This window comes from Anomalospiza imberbis, chromosome 12 (genome assembly GCF_031753505.1).
Source record: "Anomalospiza imberbis isolate Cuckoo-Finch-1a 21T00152 chromosome 12, ASM3175350v1, whole genome shotgun sequence".
NCBI lineage: Eukaryota > Metazoa > Chordata > Aves > Passeriformes > Viduidae > Anomalospiza > Anomalospiza imberbis.
In genome coordinates this window covers 12,622,338-12,640,935 of record NC_089692.1, presented here as the reverse complement: position 1 = coordinate 12,640,935, position 18,598 = coordinate 12,622,338, and the positions used below count along the sequence as shown (strand labels likewise).

The 18,598-nt window shown below is 45.6% G+C and overlaps 2 protein-coding genes across 3 annotated transcripts in view; one reads left to right on the top strand and one right to left on the bottom strand.

Moving 5' to 3' along the window:
- The window catches only part of CBFB (core-binding factor subunit beta), a 37,685-nt gene extending 28,329 nt beyond the window's left edge, over positions 1–9,356 (top strand). For both annotated transcript variants that reach the window (XM_068202816.1, XM_068202818.1), the window contains exon 6: positions 7,043–9,356. In XM_068202816.1, the coding sequence (XP_068058917.1) occupies positions 7,043–7,111 (69 nt within the window). In that variant the 3' untranslated portion in view covers positions 7,112–9,356. The remainder of the gene's footprint in view (positions 1–7,042) is intronic.
- TRADD (TNFRSF1A associated via death domain) overlaps positions 845–18,598 on the bottom strand; it is an 84,743-nt gene continuing 66,989 nt past the window's right edge. The window contains exon 6 of the mRNA XM_068202815.1: positions 845–856. The gene's annotated coding sequence lies outside the window, so the exon portion shown is untranslated. The remainder of the gene's footprint in view (positions 857–18,598) is intronic.

Here is an 18,598-nt window from a genome sequence, read left to right as displayed (position 1 = left end):
TAATTAGTGTTTATTTTATGTACTCTCCAAACTGATGATGGTAGAAAAATAGTATAACCATTAACACAAGTTTTTGGCTACGAAAGAATCCCAACCCATTGATTTTTCATATGCAATGGGTAGTGTAGACTTTTTATATGCTTGTAGGCAATCAGAAATAATTTGTTTAGATGCAGGATGGATACAACATAACTTGGCAAGAGGTGTTTGAGTGGGAATGTGTTGCCTCAAAAGGTTCTGCAGTGCCAGTCCAGTACAAGTAGGCCAGTTAAGTGATGACTGGTTTGCTTCACAAGAACTTAAATAGCTGGTGCTTGTGCCAAAGTGCTATGGAATGCATAGATCAGAAAAACAATTTGTGCTGTACAGAATCAATGCTGACTGTAGGACGGAGGAGATCAATCTTGCAAATCAGGGAATACTGTAATATAAGCGTCTTCTTTCAGTCAATGAAGGTTAGAAAGGGGCTGAGCAACAGAGGAATACTGTCTGGAGGCAATCAATATTAATTATAAATTTATAACCTTTAGACCAGCTTTCAAACAGTACTTTCTAAAAGTGAGCACTTCAAGCTTTTTTCCCTTGGAAAATAAGTTTTAATATGAAAGTAAAAATTTCAGTCTCTACTCAAAGCTCTTCAGAGCTACCCATTCCTGCTGTGCTGTTTCCTTCCTTGGCTTGCAGTGACCTTGTTCCAGTTTGGGGCAGCAGAATTGTTACCTCTGTAATAGCTTTTAAACAAAGATGCAACCATTGCAAAGATTTCAGGTGAGGGGGTGCATGGGGGTCAGGAGGCAGATGTGCTGCTTGGCCTGGTCATGCTCTGGAGCTCTCTCATAGCCTGTGGGAGGGCAGGCTCTGCAGGCAACACAGTTCATGTGTGTTTTCAGTCTGCTTCTAGGAAGCAGATAGTAGTTTGAAATGAGGTCTTGATGGAGGTAAGTGCTAAGTAACTCTTATCAATGGCCTTTGTCAGGAAATTTTTTTATTTTGACTTTCAGTGAGCTTGAAAGACAATCAGAATGGAAGCAGGAACAAAAAAAGAGCATTGGGTATAGAATTCATGGCATTAATAGTTCTACAGTTACTTCAGTCTAACATCCACATCTCTTGCCAAGTTTGAGAGCCTGTTTTCCATTATTTGCATAATTTAAGTGGTGCTTGACATTATAATTAAGAAAGATCAAACCTACTTCTTCCCAGGTTCAGTGAAAAGGAGAGCTGATAGCAAAATAAATGTTATGGGCAGCCAGCAAAGCAACTGCAGAGACTGGATCCAGGCCATGAAGTCTAATGCTGATAGCTATGCCTGCTAGGAATGTGGTAAAGATCATATCCCCTCTGTCTGCCAGTGGCTCATGGATGCAATATGTAGTGGTGCTGCTGTGGCTAAAGTTCTGAGAAGTGAAGATTGAGACTCTCTGTGCAAGGCCCCTGGAGACTAGAAAGCACATGGGCTGCTTCATCAAGCTGTGACCAAAGAAGTTCTATTATATATAAGCTGCCATTCTCACTGTGCTGTAGGGCCCAGCTTTGCTGACTCCAGCTCTGAAGGCTGAGTTTCTCCTGCCCTTCTTTTGAGTGAAGGTTACTGGAGGCAGGGCCAGCATTTTGAACCGTACTCAAATCTCCATGGGAGAGGCTGTTATTAACCAGCATCTCAGAGTTTTCAGTTCATTGCTTTTCTTGGTGTGGGTCTGCCTGAGATACCAGGACTAATGGGAAGGTGTGCTTGGTCATTTTCTGAGTTATTTCAGGTGGGGTATTTTTTTTTTTTTGTTTTTTTTTTTTTGGTGGTTTTTATCCTGTGGTTGTATACTTTTTAGAGAAGTATCTGAAAAGTATTCTCAGGTTTGGTTGGGGTTTTTTTTTTATCCCTTTTCAGGAGGTTGGCAGTCATAAGAGAATCCAAATGTTCACTGTTTAGTTTTTCATAGCATAGCCTGATTTTTCACTTATTTAGTAAATTATAGATGGCAGTTGCCAAGGCACATAATGCATTTGCTCTGTCTGTTTCAACAGGACAGGGCTGCCAGAATCCAATTAAAGAATTGCAGTGGAGTTGTCCATGGAGAGACTTTATTTTGGCTATTCTTTTTGTGACAGCCCTTTGTCAAATTAGCTCCCTCTTCCTTCCCTCCTCTTCACCAGTGTCCCAAGTTGTATATGAGTGGGTATGGTTGTATTTGTCATTTCACTGTGTGGTATTCAGAGGTCCCAATTTTCCCTGCTGCTTTTTGTAAGTGATTCATAGAAAGGGAGGGCCATCTTCATGGCAGCCCTGTCCATCCTTACTAAATTTGCTTCCCACTTTCTCAGTTCTGCTTTCTCAGAGCTATCATGTAACCCACACAGTGGGACTGCATTATCTTCTCCCGATGAGCTCATGTGGTAAGAGGAGTTGGTTTCCTTAGGTATGTTTGAGGCCTCAGAACATGCACAGGAAGGGGCTGGTTAGAGATGCTTTCTTGAAGTCAGTTTAAGGAGTTTTGTTGGCACAGTTGGAAGCACAATAGGCTGCAGCATGGGGCAGGATTGAGTGGCTGGAGGAGGTGGATGTGTTTTGACTGTCTTGGCTGCTGGAGGAGCTGCTTATGTGCCACCTTCCTTATTGCCCATTTGTTTTTCCTTTGTGCCCCAGTAACAGATGTAAAGCTTCCAATGTGGTTCTTGTTCAGAAAAGTAAATGATAAAACTTACTGATTTAATGATTCCAAGCTATCTAGTTTATTGAGAAGAAAAATAATATACAGACATTACTGCATCGTACCCTTGATAGGACTTTCAGTCCATTCCCCTTAGCCTATATTTAGGCCTGGGGAAAGCTCAGACATCAGAGGTTAAAGAGAGCATAGGTGTAAGAAGTACTGTAGGTCACGCTTTTTATGTTTGTTTACTCTCAAGTGAAAATGCTTTTGGTAGTAACTCTTCTCTTTTTTGTCAGTCATTACCCCCATGGTACCAGCATTATGAGTTCAGCATAATAAGCCTAGAGTAGCATTTGATAGGAGGATTTGAAATGGTCTTTTGCCAAATACATTCCTGCAATTCTTTCAGCTGGTCATCACACCCTCTCCAGGGTTAGAGGTTTTCAATGGCTTCAGTTACAATTCCTTCAGTGCAGCAGAAGATTTGCATGGCTTCATGTTCTGAAAGCTGAGTGCAAAGCATTTTTCAGTGCTGAAACTCCTGATGTGTCCATCAGGTTAACTCTCCTGTTCCTGGATATTTGGAAGAAAACTGGCAATTTTGGTTAAAATACATTCATTTTTAGGATAATTGCAACTCTGGTGGGATCTGTGTATGAATTACAAGTTTCTCACAAGCAAATATTTGTTATCCTTTCACTAAATAACAGGTAAAGAACATGTGAAGTAGTGCCCCTTCAAACTTAAAATCAGCATTTGACTGAAAAAATGAAATACACAGAGAAAAGATGAATAACTGCTGTTTTCTCGTGGGTCATTAAGCATGACTCATAGCAGTGTATTCCATTTCCCAATGGCAAGGATAGATGCATCTTTCTTAATTGAAGCAAGTCTCTTTAATCCTTGAGAAGCTGAGCCCATTATTCACTGAGAGTAATACTGGTGCTTTTGTGTGGCAGCAAAAGGTATGCATTTCAAAAATTACAGCAAAAATTGCAGTTTAGAGGATTGATTAGCTCTGCTGGGGAGTATGGACCCCCAGTGGTGAGAAGTCTGGAAATTGCTGGTTTACATCTATAAAAGGGACATTTTAGCTTCCTGTAATAGACTGAGGAGAACTAGCAGATATTACCCTGCTTGTGTAGGGTACTCGTGTGATAGTCACACTCCTCCTACAAGGCAGTGTTAAGGATCTCGTGGCATTTCTTATGGAAGTTGTATTTTGCCAATTGTCAGAGGACAAAAATAGCACCCAGTGCTTCTTGCTCCATAGTGTGCTTCCTGTCTTTATACAGAGTGATTTTTCTAGTCTTTACCAAGCATCTTTTAATTTTTGTATTTTTCTTTCAGCATATGAAGCACAGTTGTAGTTGCTGTATACTGAGCAACTGCATGCTCAGTATATGCTGTTGTGCCCTGGCAGAATGGCTGTGACTGATAGAACAAGCCTGCTTCACATGTTTGTCTTTTTGCACAGTAGTAGCACAAGGAGAGGAGGGTGCCTGAGTCAGAGCTGTCATTCCAACATGTTGCAGTTGCTTGTGTAAATCCCCACTTACTGAATTGCAAAATTACACCTTTATCCACATACACTGTTGTAAGATATTGTAATGAGTGTTTTTGGTATATTTGAGGGTCATCTGTCAAGCCTTTTGCATATCACTTGAAAGGGCAAATCTGGTAGTTGTTTGCTAGTGGCTTCTGCAAACTCTACAAGTAGCAATGAGGTCATGAATCATGCAAATTCTTTCATACGCTTTGAAAGAAAAGGCCACTTTAAGCAAAGCATAAATGCAACCATATGCTCATATCTTGGAGCCTTCGCTGAAATTTGACAATAAAATTGCTGTGCATATGATTTGTTTTCTGAAGAAGAAACACCCGTTTTTAGAGCAGTAGTATAGCAGCAATTAACTTGCTGGTCTTTTCTAGTTAAGTGTAAAAATGTTTATCAAGTGCAAAATTGGTAGAAGTAAGATTTTGGTAATTCTTAAAAGACAGTGCATGTCTTTGTTTCCTTTTAGAAGAAAGAGGCAGCAGTAAAACCAGAAGAAATCTTGTTACAGTCTGTTCAATAGAAGAGAATGCAAAGTAGAACTGTTGCTGTTTTGTTAATCTTGGTACAACTCTTAAATTAGCCTGGAAATATTTATTCAGACTTGATGAACAACCATTTCATATTAAGAAAATATTCACAGCACAGCTTACTTTTCTGTTGAAGGAAAAAGGAAGTGTGGGGTTTCCTTCAGAGATTTTGATAGTCAAAGCTGAATGATTGGGTTTTTGGAAATAATGTAAAAAGCTTAATTAAATGCCATCTTGTAATACCTTGTATCTCTACAAAGAGGACAGTGTTGTTGTTTCAGGGCCTGAAGGAATATGCCCTTAAACACTTAAAATGATCAGTGCTGTGTGGTGATTAGAGCAGTTTGCTTTAATGTGATTCCTCAGAAAGATTACTGAGAAATCTGTGGGTTTGTGCACCAGCAGTGGTGTTGGTTGTCACCTTCAGATTTCTTCTGCAAGCAGGAGAAGCAGATTGTTCCTTAAGAGTACAACTAGTGCAGATAGAACAGAGCAAAAAGATTGGCTCACTCCTGAAAGTGCAACCAACACAGAATACATAAATGTAGTAGGTAGCAATTGTGATCTTTAAGTTAGTGGAGCTGTTTCCAAAGGAATAGTGGCAGCATGACCACTAAGGAGAGTGCAGGAGGGGATTGTCTGCTCTGGAAACATGCTGATTACTAGAGGGATTTATTGAACTCCATGTGCATCAGAAAGGGACCGTTGCACATGAAAGGAAAATGTAACTTTAAATTGGCTTTTAAATAGGAGAAGGAAGCAGCAGTTCTCTGTTTGGGTGCTGCTAACCTAGTGCACTGGGAGCATACAATTAGGCAGACAAGAAGAATGGTAGATAAGGGAGGAAGAAATGAACAAAGAAAGAAGAGTCTAAGTTGGAAAAAGTGGTGTCAGCAGTGCATGCCAGAGGGTCTGGAGTGAGCAGGCTGTGCTGGCTCACCCTTTGGAGTGGGAGTGCAGCAGCAGTGAGCGGGGGCAGCTGCTGTGCTGTGGGGAGGCTTCCTCTCTGTCAGTAAGTGGGGCTCAGAAGAGCCCAGGGAACACCCAAGAGCAGCACTTTGCCCCTGCAGGTCACAGCTCTGTTGAAGCACTCGTGTTGTTCAGTGTGATGGTGCCAACACGGTAATTGCTTGAAGGGTATTTCAGTGGCACAATGCCTGTGTTAAGGCTGTTCTCCAGTCTTTCAGGAACATATGAAAAGTCTTTCAGAACAGGGAAGTTGCCACTGGTTTGCATGGAGGCACTGGGAATAAAGCCTGTGTAGTGACACCTTCCACCAGCTGAGAATGTTTGGGTCATGTGGCAGTTACAGGCCATGGTGCCAGCTATTCACTCTGTAAGCCTTAAATGGTACTAAAATGTCTTAAAATCCAGCTAGCGTGTGTTAGATGTTGTAAGAGTCAAAGTATGGCTTTACAATTTTAAGAAAATCAATGTTTTAAAGTATTTACATGCAGCATTTGTGTGTGCTGTACCTGTGTACAGGTAGAGAAAGTAGATAGCCATGTCCTTTACTGTTCCTGACCATGCTTAATTACCTCTTTACAATGTCATTAACTCAAACTGTTTAACAGAATAATTTATTTGAAGGAGAACTTACACTACTTTTGTTTTAATCCAGGGGTGCAATCATATGTCACAGTTTTCTCAGTTTGTTAACTTTGCAGGTGCACTGAAGAAGAAAGCAGTAAAACCCCAGCTTTTATGAGGTGTTAAACTGTGTGTCCATCTATAGATTCAATTGTACTCATGTGTTACTATAAGTCTCTTAATTCTAGAAGAAGCTAAAGTAAATGCTTCCCTCATAAAATTATCTGGAAAAGATGTCATGTGTTCTCATATTGTAGCCTTTCTTCCGAAAACTGACAGAAAAGGTTAAGAGAAGGCAATTTCACAGGAAAGAGAGTTATTTTTGGAAGAAGAGACAGAAAATTGTTACCCCACTATGGTGGGAGTCTCTTGCTGATTGCTAAAGCAGTGTTTGAAGCCTGGCAGTGTGTGAGCACGGGCACAGTCCCTGCTGGGAGCTCTGGGCTGGGTGGGGAGGCACAGCAGGCTCTGAGCCCCTCGGGGACAGGGCAGTGCTGGCTGCCAGACCCACAGCCCTCCTCTGAGAGCCCGGCTGCTCGGGGGGCAAACTGAGCTGGGGGGAAGGATGATTTGGATGTCAAAAGGTGCTGCTTTGCTCACTGCTTGAATTGTAAAGTTTCTGCCTTATGTTGCTTATGGTCTTAGCTGTGTTAATGTACTGAATAGGAGATCTGATCGTTTCCTGGTCGCTGATCCTCAGGGTGTGTTTGTTCATGCAGGCAAGAAGACAGCAAGACCCTAGTCCTGGCTCTAACCTGGGCAGTGGTGATGATCTCAAACTACGTTAATCAGCGGCAGCAGGCGTCCCACGGGTCTGCACACATGCATTGCTTCTACTTGGCAAAGGATTGAATAAAAGACCAGAAACTGTGATAACTGGGTATATTATGGTCTGTTTCCTGACCTGCGGCAGTCGAAGTCACCACGAACTGCCATGGTTTGCACTATGTTTATGTTACAATACCTGCATTTCCCATTTTAAGCATGTAGCCAGTGGCAATTCGAAATTTTGTTTTTCTATGCAAACTTATTTTTGTTGGCACTATTTCAGTGAAATGGAAACTTATGCAGCTATAAAACCATTTTTCTCAACTGTAATAAAAATTGTCACTTAAAAATAGGTCAAGATATTACAGATTTAGAACAACTTTTGGTTTTGTTTTTGGTTGTGTTTTTTTTTTTTTGGTTTTTTTTTTTTTTTTTGTAAACTGCTGGAAGCCAATGCATTCCACGCTTAATTTTTTAATATGGGCTTTTGGAATTCTGATTGTCCTTCTTATATTCCTGCTTTATTTTAGGTAATGCATTCTTATCTTTCAGTTTTCTTTTTTCTAAATTTGCAAGACCTTATTAAAACTGCTGACATTATTTTGCATTATTTCCAAGCTAAACCCAGTGAATCAGAGCTGTTGGAATCAGTTTTCAAACTTTGTGGGTTTGTAAACCCACAGTTACAGTTGCAGTATTCGTTTAACTGCTGACAATTCATTGGTTTGACTTTTAAAATGATAGAAATCTTAAAGTGTATATTCTCATGCATTAATGCATTCTGCCCCATTATCTGTCTTAGATTTTATTCTGTTCCAAGTGAGTTTGGGTGGCTGTTATACCCTGTATATAGTGCTTTACTGAAACTCAGAGGAAGTCGCAGGCTGGCTTCTGTTTTATTCAGGGATTTTTTTAACTAGTTCTTCAAAGGGATACTGCAACTCCACAATCAGATTCAACAGCATTTAAACTGGGAACAAAAGTGATCAGCTGCCAAGGTGATATATATTAAATCATGTTTAAGATACCTGCTTTAAGTATATTTTATATCTTAGGCTTTTTGTAAAGTTGTGCTGAATGGTGAAAAGCTGAGATGAGCTTGTGTGCAGGAGCCTCATACTGCACATAGGCCCCTTCTATTAAATCTTATGCAAATTAAGACTGTTGCAGTATATATTGCATTTTCTAACAGGGTAAGATTTGGGATGAATTAATGTATGAATTAATCTTGTTTCATTTGGGGTGATGGTGAATGGACTTGCTCCAAAGATTTCATTGCATCCAATATTTGAAGAAAATTGATTAGAAATGTGATGTCATTTGGCTTTGTTAAAATGTGGTGCTTCCTGTACAGCCTGATTGATTAAAATGTCGCTTAAATACCTTTTTAAAATAAGGGATCTGAATCCAGTATTTTAAGAATTATTTTAAAGGTAGAAACTCTATATGGTTAGAACAGTTAAATCTTAATTAAATTATATAATTAAAACAATCGTACATTCCTCATTAATGGCAAAACAATTGATGCAAAAGAGGTCTTGCAAAAATGTAAGCAGATGTCAATGTGAAGGAGAATCTTTGTATGTTAATAATATGAATATTTAACATTCACTTAAAAATGTCATTAACTGTAAACTGTGAGAATGTCATCAAATAGAAATATTTTGATACTTCAATTTAAATGTGATTCACCTGAAAGATAATCTTTTTCACTCTGTGGCCACGTATTCTTCTTGCTCTTCTTCCCCCAAAGACATAATTTTTCTAAAGCGTTTCTGCAAAGAGTTATTTAAGGGACACACGCATGCATCCGCACGCATCCCTAGCCTTGGATCTTCTCTGCCATCTGTGTATTTTTGATGGAATAGTCTGAAGATTTATTTTAAAAGGTTTTCCTAACGTTTCAGACAGTGGTTTTAAACCATAAGTACACAGGAAATGACGCTATCAGATATTAACGTTGCTATCTCTATGTAAATACTGAACTTTCCCTATCATCATTTAGCATTCTGCTGCTTTCCATATCTTAATGCTGGCATTAAGATCACAGCCCTTACCCTCTGCTGGTTAGTGCAGACTTTTTAAAGTGCATTTTAAGTTATTGATGCAATTTGATATTTTTCATAATTTCTATTTAAACTGAAGTTGCATCATCTTTCTTGAATTCATCTCCTGTAAGAGTTGCCTTAAGCTACAGGATTGCTTTTGCTACTTTTTGTGTTGTATGTTTAACTTTCATAATAAACTTCTGTGTAGTGAAAACAAGGTGCTGTGAGTTTATTTGACTCCCTGGTAGTCCCTGCTGACATATTTTGTTTAGGCTGCCTTGATGTCCGTGGCTAAAGCAGTGGTGACATCCAGTGGTCATTATCTAACTGACCCCTTTCCTCCGTGTTCAGCTGCTGCCGGGGAGCAGCCTTTAGTAGAAGGGTCTGCACTGGGGAAAATGTGGATTTTGCTGCCCTAAAACTCTTATTTCTTAAAACTGATATGCCCTGCTTCCTCTGAAAGCATGGATCTGCTCCAGGGGCCCCAAGCAAGGGGCTGTGTGTGCTTACAGAGTGCTGTTTGTGGGCACATTGTGACAGCAGCCACCAGACCCTGGTAATTGTGCTGCTGTGGGTGAGGGGGGAACCAGGGCTATTACATGTGTAAGTTCAGGAAATGTGGTAAAGTTCTGTGGGGAAAATATGAATGTTATACGCTGCACCTGAAAACCTGGAGCTGCTAAAATTTTAGGTGATATAGCTTCAAATAGCTAACACTGACTGACAGTGCTGAAGTCCTGAAATCAGGTAGAGGATTGCTTGTTTCCTAACAATGCTTTAGGAATGTTTACGTGCAAAATGATAACAACTACCTTATTTTAGACTTTTAGCACCTGGCTGTGAACAGACCAGAGAGCACTAAAGAAAAATGGCTGTGCTGTGACCAGTGGCTTTCCTGGAGATGTTCTTCAGTGTGAAAGAGGGGTAGCTTTTGAAAGAGACAAAGGACAAGCCATGTTGCTCTGCTTCTCTTGCTGAGGGCACATGGTGTCTGCCAGCTCTGCTGTCCAGGCAGTGTTTTAAAGGCATCTGGAAACAGCTGTTCACAAGGCCTGTGGGTAATTTGTCCATTTACCTGCAAGCTCATGGAAAGGCTCACTTTTCTGCCCAAGGTACATCACAAGTGGATGAGTCCAGTACTTGTTCAGCCTTTTCTTGGCTGAAGGCAAAGGACAGAGGTACTTTGTCCTCTGGTTCTTCCTAGATGGAATTTAGCTCTCAAGTGTGTGACTAGCAAAGGGAATCTGAAAATCTCCCTGCATGAGGCACATAGAGCAGAAAAGAATTTTAAAAGCATTACAATCCAGTGCCTTAACTAGCATGCTTTAGAGATGGCTGTCCTTGATGTTGGAGTGAAAGACCACTGGAAATGCTGGAACTTACTGGAATTGAGAAGGATGTCAGCATCTGGAGCCCAAAGATAGCAGGTGAGGTATGGTCATTTCCAGCTGGGTTTTTTAACCTCCTGCTCTGGAGGGTTGAAAGGGAGCCCATCTAGTTCCAACCTCCCACTAGACCACCTTGCTCAGAGCCCCATCCAATTTTGCCTTGAACACTTCCAGGGATGGGGCATCCACAGCTGCTCTGGGCAACCTCTGCCAGCACCTCACCATCCTCACAGGGAAGAATTTCTTCCTGATACCTAATTTAAACCTCTCATCTGTTAGTTTGAAGGCATCTCCCCTTGTCTTGTCAGTCCATGCCCTTGTCAAAAGTCTCTCTGCAGCCTCTTGCTTACTAGGAGGGCTCTAAGGTTTCCCTGGAGCTGTCTCCAGGCTGAGCTCCTGTCTACACAGGAGAGATGCTTCAGCCCTCAGAGGTTCTTTGTAGTCTCCTCCGGGCTTGCTTCAGCAGGTCCACGTCCTTTTGTCAAGGACCCCAGGGCTGAAGGCAGCATTGCAGGTGGGTTTCTCAATGTTTAGTCCCTTTACTGAGTCCTCAAAATGTGGATAAGCAGGTTTCCTAGTTTCTCTTGAGGGAAACAGTAGCTGCCCTGGGCTCATGCTCCCCTTTCTGAAAGCAGAAAACTGAGAAAATGAACTGTGAGTGAAAACAGCAGCTTTTCTGTTCCTGCAGATCTGTGATGGTTTGTCTAATAACAAGCCTTGTTCATGTAAGGGCTGGGAAGTTAGATGAAGATGTGGCTTCAGAGAACTCCAGAACTGCATGGCCTGGGATGATCTTGGCAGGACTTCTACATATTTTTTTGTTTGCTGTTAGTTCAGGACTCCGCTCTGTCATAGATGTATTAAAGAATCCATCCTGTCTGCACAGAACTAGGACCAATTTCTGTGAAGTTGCATTATTTTGTTACTACATTTCCAATGCAAATAAGAGAATGACAGAAATGGCTTCAAGGATGAGAATTGCAGGGAGAAGTTAGAGCAGAGTGAACATTTGCATGGGCAACATTTCTCATAGCTCATTTGCCTGACATCCTGTCTTCACACTGCCACCAAATGTAAATCCCAGGCCATGCATATTCATCAACTGCTGCAGCTCAGAGCTACTCAGGGTTTAAATAACTATTAAATAGGTTTCTCAATTACAGGTTGAGATAAGTGAATTTTCAGAATCGCCTTGGGCTTGTTTCTTAAAGCTCAGGAGTGAGAGGGGTGGAAAAGTAGCACAGAAGAGCAGAGTGCTGCCTCTCTGGTGCTGTCACCTGGCACAGAGGATGGCTGGGGAAAGGAGTGTGAAACCAGAACGCTTCTTACTCAGTTTTGTGCCTCTTACTGGGCCTGCTCCACAGTTTATCACAGCTGGTGAGGCTTCTGCCAAGTCTTTGTTCCTTTCCACAACTCTTCTGATACGTAACAGTTTCCTACCCTGTTGACTTGATGATGGGGTCTTGGAGGACATGGGTTTTCCTGGGGCTCCACTTTCTCTTGTTGTACAGGCTGTGATTCTCTGCTTTTCATGGGAACTGGTGGCTTTGCCCCTTTCTCCCTTTGCAGTCTTCTTTCTTCCCTGGAGCAGGTCATGGGTTTAACTTGAAAAGAGAAAGCCCTTCCAGAGATGGAGCAAAATTTACACCTGAAAGCTCCTGGCTTTTCCAGCTGCTATCCAGGCTTGCTGGGAGAGTCTGTCCCTCTGAGCCTTTCCCACCTGCATGTCCAACCCTTTCAGCTTTTGTTACTCATACCTTACAAAAACCCAGCAATGCCTAGGCATAGAGAAACAAGCTGTGCAAGGGCACCAAAGCTTTTTGTCTGTGGGATGCACTTGTCCCTGATCACTTCCCATGTGACTGTTACTGCAGCAGATGATTGGGGTTGTTCTGCTGCAGGATTTTGGAAGAATTTCAGGGCTTTGGCCCCTCATAGCAGTGGTGCACAGGGGGAGTTATCCTGATGAAACCCCAGGAGCTCTAAGCTTGGAGGAGAGCAGAGAGGCTGGTGGAGGGAATGTGGATTTGCTGCTGGATTGCAAACAAAGCTGTGGGGAGGACAAGTCTTACCAGAAGACAATTCTTAATAAAGAGGCAGCTCTACCCAGAAACACCAGATTTGCCATCATCTCAGGGCCAGGAAGGCTGCTGAGTATCTCACTTCCCAGAATTATGTGTCACCTACCCAGAGGAAGCACCAGGTTCCCTCCTACCCCACCAAGAACAGCCTGTCCTTCACTCCAGCCCCTGCTCCCCTATGGCCCCTGCACGGGGCAGTGCTGCAGTGAGACACCTGCTCTGGAGGTGAGATACTGCAACCCCCTTCCAGCACCATCCAGCTCCTCACTGGCCTTCCCCAGTTGCCCCAGCCAACCAGAGGGTTGCCACCAGCCTGCAGACACCGGGGTAGCCTGTCCATGGAGCCAGGAGCCTGTGCCCACAGCTGCTGTGGCCCAGGAGGATGAGGATAGCTAGGGATGCTCAGACCTGCATGAGAGCCAGCTGTGATCCAGCTCCAGGTCACAGAATCGTACAATGCTCAGGGCTGTAAGAAATCTTGGAGAGCACTTATTCCACCCCGCTGTGATGGCCAGGGAACATTCCAGGTCATGTGTTTTGGCTGTGTTTGAGGTCTAGGGGCCAGGGCAAGGAGGGAAGAGAGGGACAGGCAGAGCTGCATGCACAGACTGTCACTGAGCTGCCTGGTGATTGCCTTCTGCTCAGGTCAGAACTGCTGCTGAGGAACCCCCAAACACTTCCTTGGCAGCAACAGCCCCAGCCCAGAGCCGCTTGGCGGATGCTCCCACAGAGATGAGAGGACAGATCCTCTTTTTGGTTCTGCTTTCAGTTCTGCTCTGCAGAGCACATCTGGTGTATGACTGTCGGAACCTGGTGCCGGTGGTCCCGTCGGCCGCGTGACTTTCTGAAACCACCAACCCCCACCAAGTGCCTCATCACCAGCTCCTTCAACACCAGTTCTCTACCTCCGGGGCAGGATGTGCCAGCGGGACCACGGGGCACTGCACTGGGGGGAGGCTCAGAGAGCATCTCTGTTCTTGGTTCTATCCACCACAGCCCATGAGTAAGATCCAAGTCACACCCTCGCTGCTCGTTCGCCAGAATTCAGTGACAAAATGGGCAGAGATCTTCAGGGGCTCTGAGAGCGCCCCTGCAGCTCTGGCTCATCTTCTTTTAAAAGATGAAACCCCAAGCACCAGGGCTGGAGCAGGCAGGTGAAGGGGGCTGACACCCCTCCCTCCTCCTCATACCATGCCCCATGGCCCTTCCTCATCATCAGCTGTGACATTCAAACACCCCTTTTGGAAATATATCTGGAGGTGAAACTGAGCCCGGGTGAAAGCCCTGCCACATGTGCAGCACTCCTGGATCCATAAACCCTTGCAATGAGGGGTTTAGGAATTCTGTAGAATCCCCAAATCCATCTTTTTTTTTTTTTTTTTTTTTTTTTTTTTTTTTTTTTTTTTCCAGAATCCCTGGACTTTTCCCCAGGGTAACTTTTCCCACCAATTTTCAACGCATGATTAAAACCCCAAGAGCCGGGCTGGGCGGCAGCTGAAGGCAGGATGCAGTGGCCAGTGGCTCCTGGAAGGACAGATGGGCCCTCGCGGCAGCTGCAGACGCCGCCGGCTCCGTGCTGAGCGGCCCGGGAAGGAGCGGGTGACATCCCCTGTGCCGCTGCCCCGGTCCTGCCGCACCCCGGCTCCCCGCCCGGCACCGCGGCGAGCCGGGCTCCGCACCCTGCCCACGCCTGGCAGAGAGAGAAACCAGCGCATCTGTTTCTAATGAAGCCGAAGCCAGTTTAGATCTAGCCCTGCACGAATCAGAGCTTTTGAAATATATCTGGAGTTCTGCGAAATGCGCATGAAGTGTGCCGGGCGGGAGGCGCTGCCCTGGGGCGATGCAGGGGAGCCGCTGCCTTGTGGCGAGCAGCCCCTCCCGTGGCCAGCTTGTACTGCAGCTCCCTTTCCACTCGGGAATGCTCCGTGCCCATCCGGCCCTCGCCCCAGCCCTGTGTGGTGGGGCAGGGGCTGTGCCGGCTGTGCCTCTGCCTGGTCAGTGTTTCAGGTACCTTATCTCATCAGCACCCTGGGGTGAGCGCTGGGACCTTCCCGTTTCTGCCCATCTCCAGACACCGAGCACGGTGCAAAAATTCAGGAGAGCTTTTGCAGCTGCCAGAAGCCCAAATCTGGGATGTGAGAAGTGATGCTGGTGATCACCGTGGTCCTGTCTGAGGACAAGCTGTAGCCTTGCCATGCTCCCCACAGCCCATGCCAGGCACACATCACCTCCTGCGGGGATCGGTGGTGTCCAGGACGGTTGAAGATAGAGATCTCTGAAGTCGGGTTGATATATGCTGTTTATTAGAAAGGGTGTGGGTGCAAGGGCCCTGCTTGGAGCTGCCAGCTGCAGCTCGTGGCAGGCCCAGGGGGAGAGGGAGAGAGAAGGATGGGGAAGCGGGACAAAGGAGCCAGGGCAAGGAGCAGGGACCAAGAGAGAGGGGGGGAGAACAGGAACCAAGAGAGGAAGGTCCAAGAGAGAGAGGGGGAGGAGAACAGGGACCAAGAGAGGAAGGTCCAAGAGAGAGAGGGGGAGGAGAACAGGGACCAAGAGAGCGTCCGGTCCCTCGGGCACACCTTATCAGGGGGCTTCAAGGTGGGCTGGAACAGGACTTGGGCCAATGGGGTCACAGATACCTGATACTTCAGGAGAGGGCCACAGGTGTGGGATGAACCATACATTGGGGGTGAGACAGAGCATTCCATCTGACCTTTGGACCTATCTGCAGGTAAAGGGCATTGTTTAATCAGAAAAGGGGATTGCTTTCAGCCTGGCTATACTATTGTTTTCTAGTTATTCAGTAGTCAAGGTTTACTATTTCAAATCTAGTTCTCATCTCAATGTCTGTATTTTCAAAATCTTTTGCCAGGCAATCATATTTATAAGGTTTTCCTATTTCATCTTCCCCAACAACCTCCCTACCCCTGGCCAAGCACAGAATCACCTCCAAAATCTTTATTGCGGATGTGCTGCACAGCCGCCAGTCCAGCACACCCAGCAGGGAGGAGGATGCTGCCCTGGAGCAGGTGAACCTCAGCCCAGGGCGGCCCCGGAGCAGGCCCAGGACAGGCTGGGGGCTCGGTGGGCCCGGTAGGAAAAGGCACCTTCTGCCGCAGCGGCCCTCGGGTGCACGGCAGCGGGGCCGCTGCCCGCAGCGCGCAGGGCGCTGGTCCGGCCCGTGTTAACCCGGGCCGCCGCTCCACAGGTGTCAGGGCGATTGAAAACCCGGCAGGGCCGGGCAGGGCCGGGCAGGGCAGGGCAGGGCATGCTCAGCGCAGGCGAGGAGGGGAAAAGCGCTGAGCCAGGGAAGAACGGAGCCAGGGGTCTCCTTGGGAACGTCCGTGTTCGGTGCTGCCCGCCCGGGGACCCCAGCCTGGCGCTGATGGGGCACTGCCCACTCCGCTGGGACCCGAAACCCTTGGCTGTGGGATAAATCCCCCTGAAGAGGTGGGAGAATCTCCCCCTCGGAGAGTGCAAGGCTCCCTCTTGGAGCTGCCAACCCTGTTTGGATCCATTCCTAAGTGCCAACCCAGAGCCTCGCAGCAGGAAATGCACCTCCAAAAACTCAGAGCAGCTTCAGAGCTTTACAGCAAATATCTTTCCTCCAAATGAATCAGAGCTGCCGAGGCTGGGTTCTGCTTCCAAGCCGTTTTTACGAGCAGCCACGGGGCAGATTTCCTTACAGACCTGATGTGTGCTGCTCTTGAATCCGATCGGGAGAGGGCAGCTCTCCTTCGCTCTGCGCACGGCTGCATCCCACGCCTGCTAGCCTGGGGGAGTTTTAGTCCCTCCTGGTGACTTCTGCAATTATCTGCTTTCTTTTAACCGGCTGGGTTGAAAATCCCAGCTCTTCTAAGCCAACATCTCCCCGCAGACGTGTAGAATTTAGAAAAAAAAATACTTAAGTAAAAAAAAATCTGAAAAATTTTAGAAAAAAATCACTAAAAATCCATTAATCCCCTATAGCTGCTGATCTCACCCAAAAATGTGATGGCATCGCACGGCTTTGGTAGAAGCATCTCTGATGGATGCACCCACTGCCATTCATTCAGTCAGAAACATTAACAACAGAGCCAGCCTTTAAAAATTGATTACAATTTTCAGAAAGCTGTGCATTGCTTCCTGAGCCCTGGGGCTGAATTTTCCAAGAAGTGCTCCATAATCTGGAGAGTAAGAAGGGTAATTTTATCCTTTTAAAATTTAAGTTTTGCCTGTCACAAGCAGTTGCCAAAATGATGGTGCTTTGCCCAATCTGCCTCAAAAGTGCCACCCTGCCTTGAGTCACTGGGGAGCCTGGGGGGCTCCTCCAGTCACTCTGGGGGATTTGATTTCTCCTGCCCATGTTGGTCTCCACTTGGGACCTTTGGCAGTCTGGTTTTGTGGTGGAAACACACAAAGAACCTCCATCCCAACACCTCTGTGGATACTGGCTGATCCTGACCCCTGTGTCCAAGGGGGAAAACATCCCCATGAGCAGCTCACGGTGTTTGCTGGGTTTGGGCAAGAAGAGGTGTTGGGGGATCTGGGAATTTTCATAACTGGGAATTTTCATAATGAGAATTTTCATAACTGCTGGCTCAGCTGTGCAAAAAAAAAAACCCAACTTACCTAACGCAGCTTGCAGCTGAATTTGTAGGTGGGAGAAGCTCTCCAGGAGACAGGAGCAAGCCAGGAACAACCCCATCTCAGTGGGGATGGGGCTGACCCTGGGGGTTTCCAGCTTCTCTCTGGAGCTGGTGATCACCTCTGCAAAGCACCCACTGCCATTGGAGCCAGGGGCTCAAAAGCAGCCCTGGAACTGCTGTCCTTTGGTACAAGCAGGCAGCAGCCATGCAAACAGCCTGGGCTGGGTTTTCTGCCTTCTGTGACTCGGGAGTTGGTTTCTTCTTTTCTTGTCTTGGCTGACAGAATGAAGAATGTGATCTGAAAGGAAACCAGCTGCTCTGGGAACCCAGGGAAGATGCCTTAGGTGCATGGGGGAGTTCTGCACCCAGAGAAGGGGAGGGCTTTGGCTCCATGGTGGGCAGGGGTGCAAGGAGATGCTTCATCTCAGCCTGGATTTTCAGCCAGCTGGGATTTATTGTTGGTCTGTGCTCCTGCCTGGGACCTCCCTCCTCACCCTGGGGATCACTGCACTTCACCAGAAAACACCCAGCCCTGCAGGGTGCCACTGCCCTTTCCTGCCCAGGCTCTGCCCTCCCAGTAATGCCAGGGCTGTGTTTGAAGCTCGGGGAGGAGGTGACAGCCCCTTGTTAATATATTGGTGAATGTTTTGAAGGACAAAGCCCCAGATCTGACAGTGCCCAGCCCTTCTCTACTTATCCTGGGGTTTGTGTTGATGTGTGAAAACTAGTGGTAGTGGAGAGGCACATTCAGAAATAATTTCTTTTTTTCTGCCATTGTATTTGGCCTTTCTTGTCCTTGGTGAATTCGCCTTGTACTCGTGATACTCTCCTACAAAGGATGCTAAATCTTTTTGAATGAAAGCCCAGACTGTTGCATCCCCCAGTTTGCAGCACTGAGCATTCAAAGGGCATCACCAAACACAGGAATGAGGTGGAGAAGGGTTTCTGCAAAGCCCAACTGATCTGCAGCCACCTGTTTTCCACCAGCACCTCAACCTGAGGGCTGCACTTGCCATGGACCTGCTTTAAAGTGGGTGCTGTGCTTTGTATTCCGTTAAATGAATACAAGAATCAAATTTTCTAGCTACATATTTATTCTCTCAAGTACACTCCTTACGGGCGTCACAATATGAACTTACATATAAAAACACACAAATACTGTATATATACATATATATATATATATCATACATCTACAGTGAGCTGGAAAGAAGCAAGTGGCTCATAAGGATTAGCCCTGCTCCCGGGAGAGGAAAGGCTGATTTCTGGTTTTGACCCAATAAATATGTGTCACAGGGCTGGAGTGAAGGGGAAACATTGGCAGCACCTCTGTGCTTTTCAGCATATTAAGATGTCACCATGCTT